At 45.4% G+C, this 15,019-nt stretch overlaps 1 protein-coding gene across 1 annotated transcript in view; it reads right to left on the bottom strand.

Moving 5' to 3' along the window:
- TEP1 (telomerase associated protein 1) overlaps positions 1–15,019 on the bottom strand; it is a 35,641-nt gene extending 20,622 nt beyond the window's left edge. The window contains exons 1-12 of the mRNA XM_008683665.2: positions 14,967–15,019; positions 11,967–12,449; positions 10,699–10,881; positions 10,273–10,407; positions 9,405–9,566; positions 8,818–8,979; positions 8,429–8,506; positions 6,723–6,847; positions 6,365–6,522; positions 3,325–3,434; positions 2,734–2,824; positions 2,317–2,503 (exon numbers count right to left, since the gene is read on the bottom strand). Of these exons, the coding sequence (XP_008681887.2) occupies positions 2,317–2,503; positions 2,734–2,824; positions 3,325–3,434; positions 6,365–6,522; positions 6,723–6,847; positions 8,429–8,506; positions 8,818–8,979; positions 9,405–9,566; positions 10,273–10,407; positions 10,699–10,881; positions 11,967–12,425 (1,850 nt within the window). The 5' untranslated portion in view covers positions 12,426–12,449; positions 14,967–15,019. The remainder of the gene's footprint in view (positions 1–2,316; positions 2,504–2,733; positions 2,825–3,324; positions 3,435–6,364; positions 6,523–6,722; positions 6,848–8,428; positions 8,507–8,817; positions 8,980–9,404; positions 9,567–10,272; positions 10,408–10,698; positions 10,882–11,966; positions 12,450–14,966) is intronic.

The raw sequence follows: 15,019 nt of genomic DNA, 5'->3' as shown, positions 1-15,019 counted from the left end.
CATCCGTAGACCCACTCTCTGAGATCGTCTGCCACACTTCCCACATCACCCCATACTTACTTCATGAGGCAAGATTTACCTGCTACATATTTTTTTAATTGTATTTTAAAGAACAAATATTAACTCCTATTCTGAAAACTGACAATTAAAGAGGAAAGAAGGGAACATTCATCCCACCTTCCCAGTAGAATCTCTACTTCAGGGTAACTGAATAGTTTAAGTTGATAAGACAGGTTCTTTTTAGGGTTCCAGCTAATAAATATGGGCAATGATAGGAAACCCCCACTCTAGAACTGCTAACGAGAGAACTGGTTCAGGCAAAGATCCCCAATGGATCAACCATCAACTTACAGTGAAGAGATCAGGCTACAACCACTGAAAAGCACGGATCAGTCTTAGCATCACTACGAGTAGGACCACCAGACCTTTGGTGCCTCCCGACCCTGTATCTTATTACAAGGTTTAAAAAAAAGAGTCTGGTGGCCTCATTTACAGTGTACGAAGGCTCCCCTATGAAATATTCTTGCAAGGAAGAAAAAAGTGAAATCTGAATCTATATAAGCCTTTAGAGTTAATGCCCTCAGCACATGAAATAGAGAAACAAGTTAGAAGACACCATGAAGAGGTTGATAAATCCAGCACGTGGGACACTCTGTGGGGCCCCTGAAGACAGTTTCCATAGTAAGTCAATGGCATGGAGATGGTGAAAAGAATAAAAGAGATATAAGAGAGTTAATAATCAAACGTAATGTGTATGTCTTGTTTGGATTCTGATTTGAATAAAATTGTGAAATCATACTTTTGAGACGATTGGGAAATTTAAATATGGACTAGATTATAAACGATAATACCAAGGAATTATTATTATTATTATTATTATTATTATTATTATTATTAGGTATATTAGTGACATTCTAACTACATAATAAAATGTATTAAGAGACACTTGTGAAATAGGAAGGGATGAAATAAAATGTATCATATTATTTGGCATTTGTTCTTAAAAACATCTTATGAGAAAAAAGAAGAAAGGGACCCCTAAAAGAACTGTGGCAAAATCTAGATAATCACTGAACGTGGCTAATAGTTTTACGGGAGTTTCATTACTTGCGTGCATGTTTAAAATTTTTTCATAATAATGTTTTTAATCAAGAAAATTCAGTATTCTCTACCAGTGCTATCCAATAGAATTAAGTTACATTTAATGAAACAAAATTAAAATTACACGTCACTAAAAATTTTTAGTAGCCACAGGAAAAAAGTAAAAACAGGAGAAATTAACTTAATATGACATTTGATTTAACACACTAAACTATTTTCTTTTTTTTTTTAATTTTTCTTAAAGATTTTTTATTTACTTATTTGACAGAGAGAGACAGCCAGCGAGAGAGGGAACACAAGCAGGGGGAGTAGGAGAGGAAGAAGCAGGCTCATAGCGGAGGAGCCTGATGTGGGGCTTGATCCCACAACGCCAGGATCACTCCCTGAGCCGTAGGCAGACGCTTAACAACACTGCCACCCAGGCGCCCCAAACTATTTTCATTTTAACATGTAATTAATCCAGAAGTTACGGAGGAGTTATTTTACATCCTTTTTCATACTGTCCTCAAAATCTGGCACAACTCAGTTCCAACTAGCCACATGTGGCTAATGGCTACTGAACTGGCCAGCAAAGGCATGCTGCTTGGACTGGACCCCAGGCCTGACTTTTAAGTGGCACTGGGTTCAGCCACGGATTCACTAGTAGGTTAGACGAGCCCTGCATTCGTCTTGAATGAAGATCCTGTTGAAGTATCTAAAGGACTGAGTGCTGGGACTTCATCAACCTTACAGAACAGGTTTTATGTCTGACTTTGAGTCTGCTCGGTGACAACTATACGTATAAACAACGACAAAAAAAGAAAGCAAGTGGGTCAGAAAATAGAGAGAGAGAGAAATGAAAAGAACAAACAGATATCATAGAGAAGAAAAAGAAGGTGAACCAGAGCAGGAGCAGAGGACACCAGCACACACTGAGAGAAAGGAGAACGCTGCACAGATTCATAGAACCCACAGAAACCAATAAAACAATCCCGGGTCATAAAGTGGAGGCCCAAACATAGTTTTTTTCCTCATGATTTCTTCACAGGATGATGTTAAAGACAAGGTTTGCTAAGCAAAGAAAGTTGGAACCAGGCAAGCCTGAGCCACTGGGGCAAGCAGGTCTTCACAGAATAAAAGTTGGGGCTCCCAGATGACTCCCAAGCCCTGCAAGGGTACCTCTTGTTGCCCACCCTTTGCTCCCAGATAGCATAGCACGTACGCACGCACACACACCTGGCCTTTTGTATTTTCAGCTTTTCCCACTTGAGCTGCTCATATATCACCGGTATCATCATTGTTGTCCGAAGTTGCCGACGACTTGGGGGGTGAGGATACCTTCGATAGGTCCAATTCTTGTCCTTTTTTGCGTTTCTAGTCATTATCGAACGTATCAGTTTTGTATTGGAAGGGGGTGGCAATGCTGTGTGGCGACAGGTAAGGAAGTGAGTCAGTGTCAGTCAGCTTCTGTTTCCTCCTTTTGTCCTCCCACCAATACCTGTCCTAAGCCCTGACCCTTGGGCCGGCCAATGTCTGACCTCTGCCCACCCCACACCCTGAGACCGGAAGACAAGAGGCTGAAACATACCAATGCTCCTAGTTCATCTATTCTCAGACTCAAGGGACAAACAGGATTCGGAAGATAGGTAATACCTTTACTTTTGAGTCGGGCCTCCAAGTCATTGATGGAATCATGGGCGTTAAGGAACCTGAAAGGGAACTGCCGACTGTGGATCACCGAATTCTGGAAAGCAAGGGAGGGGTCGTGAGCAAAGTACCGGGGAGTGTGGGATCGGGGGCGAGCAGGGGCCTCAGGGACCAGGCATACGAGATAACCACTCTAATAGATTTGTGGGCAAGTGAGGAAGGATAAAATGGATATTGGAGAAGAGACACAGAGAGAGGTGGAGAAGAATAAAGAAAATAGAAAGCTGTCAGGTGAGAATATAAGAGGGAAAAAAGGGAGAGGAAGTAATGAAGTAATGAAGGAGCCTGGTTTCTTTTATATCAGACTCCCTCTGAAGTCAGTTACATCACAGAAGTGCCACTTCTTGGTAAATCAGTGATCCAAGGAAAGTTCTCTGGGGCTCATCTCCCCAGATCTGTGTCCGCCAACCTATCCATATCTCCATACCTGTCTACAGCCCACACGGAGCTAGCTCGTGGCCGTGACCTTCCCCAGCCACGAGGAAGACGCAGCAGCATCCCCGCACCACCTCCAGGGCCCCTGCCCCTCCCCCGTACCTCATGCTGGAGTCTCTGCAGCACAAGCTCGTGGTGGCGGGCGCTGATCCCCACCCGCAGCAGGTTGCACAGATTCCGCAGCATGGCCATGAAGGGCAGCTTCCCGTTGTCTGTGGAAGGTCAGGCACAGGGTGAGGAAGGCAGACCAAGGGTGAGTGAGAGAGGTCACAGGCCAGGGCAAGACATTCAGAGGCCACCTAGAAAATTCAGGATGGAGGCCGTGGGGTACTAACGTATGACCTACCCTACTCAAAATGTTTTAGAGCTCTGGAAAGATAAAAACAGGATTGGCCTAAAGTGTGGAGCAAGATTTATATAACATTGTTGACGAGATGGCCGTCTGAATAAACAACTCCTACTACTATTTTGTTTGCTGGTCCAGCCATGAGATTGGGCTCAACTGGAAAAATATATTCTCTAATCTAGAGTAATGATTTCCAAATATTTTAGATGGTGAAATGTGAAATTTCTTAGTGTAAGTTTATCTATTTATAAATTGTATACATGTAATCATCGGGTTAATGTTTCCAGGCACAACATAACCTAAGGTAAGGTTCACCTTTAATAACAGTGTATGTAAATTGACATTTCAAATAATCTTCCTGGTAATTTTTGAGTTTTCCGGCAAAATTCTTGTGACATCTGATCAAATAGTCATTATTTTTCATTGAAATAGAGGCGAAAAAGACTTGCACTAGAGCAGAATTTCACCCCTATCACTTTCGTATTGTCCATTTGTTCTGGGATATTAGCATCATCTTCAAGTCATAGTTTCGTAATAATAATGTCTTATGTCTATTTTATTTTATTGTTTTTTTTAAAGATTTTATTTATTTATTTGAAAGAGCGAGAGAGAACACAAGCAGGTGGAGAAGCAGAGGGAGAGGGAGAAGCAGACTTCCCACTGAGCAGGGAGCCTGATGTGGGGCTCAATCTCAGGACCCTGGGATCATGACCTGAGCCAAAGGCAGACGCTTAAGGACTGAGCCACCCAGGCGCCCCTTATGTCTATTTTAGATGGCTAGTTTGGTTAAGACTGATTAATAATTCTAAATCCACTTACAATTCAAGGACAAGTTTGGTAAGTCATTACACAGAAACCAAAGAGAGTGATGGGCTCTACGGACACCCTCGTACTGTGGAAACCCTACTCTTCCTCCACAAACTTGAACTCTCATCTGCACCATGTACCATACGACACACAGACTGAGTGACCATAGGGGTGCGATTGGTATGGTAAATATTGGGAAAATCCTTTCTTTCTTTCAGACAAGCGAAACCATAAGTAGGGGGTGTGACATGTTTCCTGGGTACCCCCAGAGGCACATTCAGACCACTGTAGAGACATGGCCTGTCAGCCCCCGACCCCATCCCCAGGCGCTGGCCCAGCTTTTGTCAGAGAGTGGTGGTGCCTTTCTTTAAGAAGATGTAAGTCTTATTTGAATTGCAGCTAGAAGCTTGCAGCCTTCTGGAAGTCCTGCGGTTCCTGAGTCACACTTCTGATTCACAAGCTGTAGAGAACAATTAGGTTGTGCGCACCATGTAAACGGTGGGTGGCCACTCATGAACTGTTACATCCTTTGTCAGCTCACAAATTGTTCTCAACTGTTGCTATGTATGAGAGGTTTTCTAGACCATTTAGATAAGAACCTAAATGCAATATCATATTTATGATACTAGAAAATAAATTGAACATTTATCTTTTAGACTGAGAAGTTCACTGATTTCATTCCAAAAAACTGCTAATGAGTTATTAATGATCCCTGTGGTCTCCAAAGAGGGGTCTGTATATCTAATTACATTTTGTCTTCTATTTTATTCTTATATTTATTTACATTTTTTATAGTTTATTTTTTATACATACTTTCAGATCTGTATTTGTATAATTATATTTTATGTATTTCCTAAAGTACATAATTTACTAGTTTCATGTATAAAATTATTTAAATTATATATACATATATTCTGATGCATTCCAAAATGTTTTGTGCAATATATTACCAAAAAACTCTGGAGACCACTGGATTAAACTATGGGCATTAGACTCAGCCTAGATAAATGACAGTTTTAATTTTCAAGGGCAGAGGGAGGAAGTGGAGATGACACACACCAGAATCAGCTACACACCCTGGCTGCCGTCCAGGCTGCTTTATCCTCTTCCACCCGAAGTATCAAATGCCGGGGAAGAGGTTGTCAGGCGTGTGTGTGTGTGCATGTGTGTGGTTTAACTCCCATGTGGTTCTGATGCTTACACCCCCCGCGACCAACCACACAGTGAGAGCAGTGACAGACAAGCAGCTGAGAATTCGGGCTGCCCTGGGCACAATCTGCACGCGGCAGTTCACAGAGAAATAGATAAAAACAAAAAAACCAAAAAAAACCTGGGACTTCTGAAGCCCCAAAAGATGAAGTCTGCAGAACTCAAGCAGTCAAAAGCTCTACAGCAAGATGTTTTTCAACAGATAGAAGTTGACTTGAAATTTTCAAAAATGGAAGAGGACATTAAAAAAAGAGAATAGAAAGAGGCTTCTATAGATAAAAATAAACTAACAACAATAACGAAAAGAGATAAACAGAAGACTGAAATAACTTGGTTTTCCCAATTCAATTTTTTTTTCTCTTTATCAGTATGGGCAGATTACCTAGAATGTCCATGTCTGAAATATGGGTTCCTGCGGAGATTCCAATATGCCAAGATGCCATGTGCCAGTCCCACCTTGACTGGATGACTTACCCAGTATGACACAAGTGAGATCAGAGAGAAGGTACCACTTTTGTCCCGTGTTGATAAGGGCTTGCGTATCACCTAACCACATCTGGAATAATGACCTTCCTATGACACCAGTGCCACTCAAAGCAGACACCACTGGTCTGCTGGGGCATAGTCAATGGCAAACCTCAGAAATCCAATCAGTTTCAGTGATGCAACCACCAGGCAAGAGAATAACTGTATCAGGCCACGGAAATTAACTCAGGGTCTAACGTGTAGAGGTGTGGATGGGGAAGAGAGGAAGGGAATACAGGGTCAGAGTGACTGTACCAATGAGTTCCTCCCAGACAGAAGCCTTGTTCCCCCGCAGGCTCAGCTCCCGCTCCCAGGTCTCTGGCCGAGGGAGCTTCATCCGCTTCCCAGCTCTGCTAGAATCCCACGGCCCAGGGAGGCGACTTCGAGAAAACATTTGTAGGTTGGAAGGGTATCTGGGACAGAAGAGGGAAAGCTTACCATTTCATAGCCAGCTGAAAATAACTCAGAAAAGAAAAGGTCAGTCAGTCAAAGCCAGTCAGTGGTGCCTGCCACTAATGTTGCTGGGATCGGAACGACACGCTCCGGGGCCGTGGAGGCTGAAAAGCCCCGGGGCTACCCAGGTGGCAGGCGTGTTCGGGGTGCGTCTTCTCACCTGTAGCCCAGCAGGGCTTGGACGTGCTGAGCAGGCTCCCGGATGTGCAGTCGCCGAACTAACTTCTTGAGAGTGAACCTCGGCTGCTGCTTTCGCTCCGGCACCGCGTTGTAGGTCTCCTCAAACTGTGGAAATATCCCCCAAGTTCCACAGCGGCCCTTTAATCTAGGACCATGTCACTTGCTTCAGAAATCAGAACCGCAGACCTCCTATACCTATGAGGTAGTTTCCTGCCCCAAAGTAGATCTGGGCAAAGAGTAGGAATAGGGGGCAAAAGTGTCCAGCGATTGGAGCTCCTGCAGGGGACATACCATAGTAGCTCTTTGGGGTCACTGTGTTTTAGGTATACAAGACTGAACTATCAATAGTTAACACGGGATAACCAGCTTGTGAAAAACAAGATAGGGATGGAATGAACAAAGAACATCTTGTTCCCGGAGAGAAAGGAAAAAGCAGCTCTTATCTACATCACTGAGACTTGGAGGGGGAGGTGAATGGAGGCTATCAGCACGATGCAAGCTGTGAGGAGTGAAAAACCTGGAAGAAGATGGCTTTCTATGGTATCTTCTATGGCGGAATCTTCTATGGTCGAAGAGCTAAGTTTGGGATATATTATTAGAATGAAGAGAAACGATCAGCTGACCAACTGAGAATGTGTTCTCTTGTAATACCACCATATTATTTTCCTAATAATTTATCTGAATAATGATGTTGGTGACAGCTGACACTTACTCAGTGCCAGGTATTGTTAAAAGTATTTTAAATTCAGGGCGACTGGGTGGCTCAGGTCATGATCCCGGGGTCCTGGGATCAAGTCCCGCACCAGGCTCCCTGCTCAACAGGGAAACTGCTTCTCCCTCTCCCTCTGCCACTCCCCGCAGCTCGTGGGAGCTCTCTCTCTCTCTCTGTCTCTCCCTCTCACACAAAAAATGAATAAAATCTTGAGGAAAAAAAAAGAAATACTTTAAATTCAGTAACTAATTTAATCTTCGCAAAAACCCAATGAAATACCCAATGAGGTGCTGCTATTATCCCCATTTTATACCTGAGGAAAATGAAGTAAGACAGGGTAAGTCATTTGGCCAAGGTTGCACAGCCAGCAAGTGGTGCTGGTGGGGGGATTCAAACCCAGGTCTAAATCCTGATTCTATGCTCTTAACCACGAAGGGCAGTACCTTATTTGTCATTATTGCAAAAGGTTTGGTTTGGTTTGTTTATAAAACTTCCTATGGAAGGTAGGTATTTCATACATTATTTATTTATTTATACATTTATTTGACAGAGCGAGTGGGGGGAGGGGTGAAGAGAGAGAGAACCTCAAGAAGACTCCCTGCTGAGTGAGGAGCCCAATGCACGGGGCTCGAGTCCATGACCCCAAGATTATGACCTGAGCCGAAATCAAGAGTCAGATGCTTCACCAACTGAGCCACCCAGGTGCCCCTATTTCATACATTTTTAACGCAATTATCCAGCTGGACATGCCACCATCAGTAAATATCAAGGGGAGCAAAATGGGAAATAAAAGGAGCCTTTCCCAGTGCTCTGAAACCCGACCCTATAATCACAACTGAGAACTCCCCAGGTAGGAAACTGGCATGTTCCTACCACACCATTAGTATTTCTACACCAAACAGAATTCCATTTCTAAATACTAGCTGAGAAAAGGTTTTACATGCTCATATGGAACCCCAGAACAAGGCACTCACCTTCTTCTGTTCATCTTTAAGAGGCCTAAGGTACCTCGGCAAATATTTTTGTGTCTCAGAAAATGGGCGCCCTGTCTTCTGTAGGGACAGGAGAAGCAATTTCAAAACGGGAAATGGAACTCGTCCTTGGAGAGATCCATTCCAATAGTTCCAAAGCCCATTTCTACCAAAAGGAAGCCAGCCCAGAAAGAGGTAGGCCCTGTCCTCTCTGCTCCCTGAGCTCTACTTGGTTCCTCAGCCCTTCTCGGACTCCTTTTATTTCTGATGGGAGGAATATGTCAGATGCTTAGTGTGGGATCCCCCAGGGTCACCATGTTCCTTCGACCACCCTCCTCCTCTCCAGAGAGAAGGGGCCTGGCTGTGAATGACCAGGTTGAGCAGGGACTGACTGGAGGGCGGGGAGGCGGGCGGGGGCGTCTCTTGGCCCGGTGCTTCCGAGGGCTGTACTTAGCCAGCTGGTACTCATCAAACTGGGCAAATTTGTCGGTCATAGCACCACGCAGGCAGGCAGGCAGGGGCACCAGCTTGCCCTCCTCTCCTCCAGCCAGTTTCTGTCAGAGAGGGAGGAAAGACCACCAGAAGTGAGACACAAACCGACATTCTAAAACAAGGCAAGACCACTTCACAGGGTTAAATGAGAGCACAGAAGAAGGCGGGGGTTTCCAGCCCCAGCTCTAAAATGACCATTTCTATGATCCTGGGCCAGTCGGCGACTTCTCTAATTCTCATCTCCTGCATTGTAAACACAAGGTCCAGAATAAGACCAATTTTTCTCCAACTGTGGTCCAGCTCTCCTCAGTCATATTCTCCCTATTGGGCAACCCAACCCAATCCAGGGAGAAGCTGTCCTGTTTGGGAAGCAAGGCTAAAGACGGCTGAGAGGAGGTGAAACTAGCTGAGAATTTTCCACAGGGATGCAATGAGCAAAGGAGAGGGAACCAGTGAGAGTCAAAGCTCAGGGAACTGAGTGCCATACCTCGTAGAACTCGGCTACCTGGAGCCAATCAGATGGCAGCTGGACAATGGCACAGAAATAGCGTCGCAGGTGGGGGCGGCAGACCGGCAAAAAGGCAGCAATGGCCAACACTTTGTTGGCCACAGTCCGGATGTTCAGCTGCTGCCTGGCGTACAGAGATGCCTAGGGCACAGGGCAGGGAGAGCTGGCATCTCAGCCACTTGTCCCATAGCATCATGCCCCAAACTAACGTGCTTGCCTAATCCGGCTGTATAAAACCTTTCCTGGGCTCTTCACATTGTCTATAAAATAGAAAGCCCAAGCCTCCTGGCTTGCTACATCCTCCATACCCTAGCCCTCACCCAGCTTTGGAGCATGGCTTCTTCTGCGTCTACTGATCACCTCCCAAGTCAACCAGGTACTTAGGTTTCCCACCATCGAGGTCTATCGAAAATTACCCAGGGTTCAAACTGCTGATTAAACCTGCCATCTTCCAAAAAGCTTCACAGAAAACACTTCCCCCTCCCCCGTTTCTGTTTTTGCAACATTCACTACCTATTACTCCATTTGCGTTTAAATAATATTTGGGAGTGTTCTGCTTCCCTAACAATATCATAAGCTCCTTAAGAGCCAGATCCAAGTTTCATTACATCTGTTGAAATGACTGTCAAGGCCTAGCTTTGTGTACTTACTAAACAAATAAGCCCTAGTATACTCTCCCAATCTCATCCTTCCCCGCTCCTCAGAGAACCCCAAGGACTAGCCCTCAGGCTCACCTGGAGATCCTACTCCCTTCCCACCAAAATGGCCACCATCCCCCTCCCACACCATGGCCACAGCTCCTACCTCCCAGCTTCCCATTCCCATCCCCTCCTTCACACCACAGTACCTTAAGGATGAATTCAGGCTCCAAGGGGGCAAGTTCACTACAGACTTCAAAGAGAGTACCCGAGGTCCGGTCAGCTGCATCTTCTATGTTTCCCTTTGACGTCAGAGTGGAGCACAGCAAGCTTATGAGAACCATCTGAGAATCAGGAAAGAGAGGGGAGAAAGGATGAAAGAGGTAATGAGGACCAACTCAAGCACCCACTCAGGCCCATTTATGCAATCAAGAGCAGAGAGAAATGACCCCACATTCAGAAAGATGTCTGTTCAACTGAGAGGTTAGAAAAGGTGATTAGGGAGTGAGAAATAAGAGCTGGGTGATGCCCCCTCTTCCCCTTCCATCCTTGGCCTTTGGTCACCACCCCTCTCACACCACCTCACACCCTTCCCTCCATCATCATCACCCTCTCCCCAACTCCAGAACTTTTACCTTCTTGTCCTTAAGGGCCTGGTCAGTGGGCCCAGGATGAGAGTCAGAGTCCCCAGCAGTGAGCTTCAGGACAGGCTCCTCCACCTTCTCCTCCTCTCCCAAGCTTAGATTATAAAAAGGCATTTGAACCTCTACCCATTCCTTCTCTTCTGGCATTTTCTCTTCTGAAGAGGAACAACGACCCTAGAGATAGTGGCAGTTATTAATCACACAGACAGATCTGAAGGCAGATCCCAGGCACAGGACGAGTCTACATCTATCTTCCAGCACCAAAACTCCTCCTCCCTCCCCCTTCACACCCCAGCGTCCAGCTCTCCTGGCTGACATAGTGACCCCTCACCGCCACTCACACCACCTTTCCCAATTCAACCTTCTGAGCCTTTGCTCAGATGCTTTGGAATATTCCCCTGTTTTCATCTCCTTAATGATGCCACAGCCTAGGAGCCTGGAGCCCCTCACAACACACCTCTTATGAGACTATTAAGATATTTTGGATTCAGAAGAAAAAGGGTCAAGTCCCAGATCAACCCCCCAGCAACCGCGAACTGCTTAACTTCTGAGTCTCAGCTTCTTCATTCCCTACTCCCTACTACCTTGAGGGTGCCATTCGATGATTAAATGGGATAATATATTTATGGCTCTTTGCAAATTGCAAAGCCCTAAATAAATGTAAGATGGCAATAGTAATCCTGACAATGACCCTCTGAGATACATTTTCACTGACCACGTTTTAAGGCGGAAGAAATCAGAGCTTCAGAAGGTTGAGTCTTGGCCAAGGCTGTATGGCTTATAGTTGGCAGAGATAATATCGCCTCTGCCTCAGTCTGAATCCCAAGTCCGTACAGAAGGAATGTGTGTTTTGTACTGATTCTGCCCTGTATGGTAAATGTGTTTGTATCGATGTAAGTGGACATATGTTTACGTGTGTACGTACAGGGAAGCGGGCCACGGAATAGCAGGCACACCCCCTGCTTGACATAAGATCTCAAAAGCGTCTGATTAGCTGCTCCTGCAGCATCGTGCTGCCCCTCCTCCTGAGCAGAGGCTCTCTAGGGACAGGCTCTGTTTTGCCTCTACTGTCCAGAATATCTGAACTCGATATGCAATAAAAGTAATGACGCAGAAGAAGGCAGCCCGAGGGTCAAGGGCACCTGAGGACAGAAGGTACACAGACACAGAGCAGCTCAGAGGGGTAACTGTGGCACCAACGGCTAGGGACTAGAGCATCCGACACAGGTGGAGTCAGGATGAGCGCCTGGGGCTATTACCAAAGCTGTTTCAGGAGCTCTCTCTTTGGCAGAGACGGACTTCAAGGCCGTGGGGCAGCTCAGACAGCCTAGCCCCTCCGAGAGGCACTGGGCCCTCCAGGTTGGAGGCTCGGAAGGTGGGCTAAGCAGATCAGCTTGCACCAGGGGAGCTCTCTGGAGACAGCGGAGCAAGGGGCTGGCAGACACAGTACTTTTTAGAACAGGGAGTGTGGCCAGGCACCGGTTTTCTAAAGAGAGGATGTCTGGGTGGGCAGACACATGCCCAAGTGGTTTCTCCATGGGCTGCAGGTTGGAGAGTGTGGCCAGGCACCGGTTTTCTAAAGAGAGGATGTCTGGGTGGGCAGACACATGCCCATGTGGTTTCTCCATGGGCTGCAGGTTGGGCAGTGTGGCCAGGCACCGGTTCTCTACGGAGAGAATGTCCAGGTGGGAAGATGCATGTCCATGGAGTTTCTCCATAGCTGGATCCCAGCCAGTACATGCCTAGAAGGAGAGAAAGACAGGCAATGAGCTCCGGGCTACACTGGAGTGTGTTTGCACTGGGACTATGTCTTTCCCATAGTCCTCCTGGTAATGCCAGTGACCTGCAGGCAGGGAACAACCAATATTTCTTTTTCTAAGAGTGGGTTCATTCTAAGGATGTATTCAGAAACTATTATACAGAGAGAATGCAGGGAGCATTCTAAGTGAGAGGAGTAGGGAAAAGATAAGGCAGAAGCCGAAGAGCAGTATTAAAGAAGTATTAAAAGGGGGGGGGGGACTGGAGACAAAAGGGACATGTCTCCTCCTGAATGGGCAAAGGAGCCCCCTAGGGCTGTTAGTGTTATCCCAACTGAGTATAGGGGTCACACTTGTAATTGGGACTCTAGATTCTTAGCTCTAGAGAAACAAATGTTTTGATCAAGATGTCTATATTCACCAACCTCAACTCCCTTGTCCCCTACTCACTGCTCAACCAACTAAATGGGATTTTGTCCCCCCTATTCCTCCAAGGCTGTCCTCTTGGTTAACCAATGGAATTCTTGTTACTATGAGAACAGGCACATCTTGGCCCTTATCTTACCTCATCTCTCAAGCAGAATATAACACTGCTGCTCACTCTCTCATTGAAACTCTCTTTTTTCTTTGGCTGCCTTGGTGCCACTGTCTTGATTTTCCTCTTACATCTCTGACCCCCTCTTCATGGCGGCTCTTTCCCCGCCATCGCCTGAATGTTGAAGCTCCTTAGAATTCTATTCTGATCCTATATACTTCCCCAGGATAGGCCCCAAATAACATTTCTGTGCTGGCAACTCACAGATTAGTTCCTTGGCCTGGATCTCCTCTGAGCTTCAGATTCATTTATCCATTTGCCTGTCGGACATCTCCACTTGGATGACTCAAAGGTACCCAAAACTCCAGACCCCAAATGTATCATCTTTCTCCCACTCTTCCTCTACTCGATTCCCTCTCCTTTCCCCCCTCTGCTTACAGGGATGTAGAGTGAAATAGACTTGAGTTTGAATCCTGATGGAAACTTGAATCTACCTGGGCTGGTTACTTAAACTCTCTGTGCCTCAGTTTCCTCATCTACAAAATTGAGATAAACGTCCACCTCATAGAGTTGTTAAAGAAATAAACAGAAATGCATTAAGCATTTAGAATAGTGCCTGGTAATTAGTAAGTGTTCAGTAAATGGAAGCTATTGTTATTTGTTATCATCATCCAGTAAACTACCAAATCCTATTGATTCTACTCCCTCAGTGTCTCTCCAATCTATCCAATTCTCTCCATTCTGCCTGCCACCACCTTTGTTGAAACCCTCCTATCCATGTGGCACATAGTATGTAGATCTGTCTACAGGAGCTCCTAAGTATATACCCCAGCCACCATTTATTACATCGCCTTGTTTATTTTACCACGATAAAAGATTATTTTGTTTGCCTATTTGCCTACTCCTTCCCTGTTTCTCCTTACTCAAATAAAACTCCCTAAGGGTCAGGGAGCTCCTCTGTCTGGTTCACCTGTGCATGGCCAGAATCACAGACACAGTCTAGTTTTTCATCCTCTCCCAGCCTCATCTCTCGCTGCTACTCCCATCTAAGCTGTGATCATACACACTCTTTGAAGTTTATGAATTGCCAAGGTCTCTCTTGGCTTTCAGCCTTTGCACAGGCAAATGCCTAAAACACTCTTCCTTCTACCAAGAGCACTTCCTTCCCCAGCTCCTTTACCAGTCCAAATTCTACTTTCCTGACACTCTGCAGGCCTCAATTTAATAGTCAGTTCCTCTAAGGAGACTTTGCCAACAGCCGGCCCTAGTCTAATATCCGTGGCTCTCACTATGTTCTCACGACAGCAAACCTCTTCTATCATAGAACATATTCCTTACGTTCTAGTTGCCTGTTTGTCTTTCCCTCCAGCAGACTATAAATTCCTGAGAACAGACACCTTTTTCACCTGTTCGCCATTGTTTCCATAATGCCTCATCAGTGAGATTTAGAGGCTTTTGAGAATCTGGTGAGAGCTGTGTAGCTTTTTCACAGAAAAACATGAGTATATACCATTTTGCCCTCAATTTTCAGGGAGTCCATTCATGGATCTCCTAGAATCCCCAGTAACTGCAAATTAAGAACCTCTGCCTGAGAAAATGCTTAAATTTCTATCATTAGGAATGTATTTACTTATTTGGACAAGTGTTTATCTCCTATTTACATGTAAGTATTTTAGGAATAAGTCTGTTAAGTCGATCACTTAGATCTTAGTGTACAAGAGCTTAGGGACAGGAATGCAGAATACTTCCAAGACTTGGACTGACTGACCGTCCAGAACTAGAAAAGACGATACCCCACCAGACACTAGAGCATCAGTGTGAACAAATCACATCAAGAATGATGGCCTCTATGCCCTGCACACTTCCCTCACATCTTTGCTATATAAGCCCCTAGAGAAAGGAGTGGGAAATCTCAGAACTGACTCAAGATATATCAAAACAAAACAAAATAAAATAAAAAGTCTTACAATAGGGACGTCTGGGTGGTTCAGTCCGTTGGGCGTCTGCCTTTGGCTCAGGT

The sequence above is a fragment of the Ursus maritimus genome, unplaced genomic scaffold (genome assembly GCF_017311325.1).
Source record: "Ursus maritimus isolate PB19 unplaced genomic scaffold, ASM1731132v1 scaffold_36, whole genome shotgun sequence".
Taxonomy (NCBI): Eukaryota; Metazoa; Chordata; class Mammalia; order Carnivora; family Ursidae; genus Ursus; species Ursus maritimus.
The sequence above is the reverse complement of the archived record's forward strand: the minus strand, read 5'-3'. Positions and strand labels throughout refer to the sequence as shown.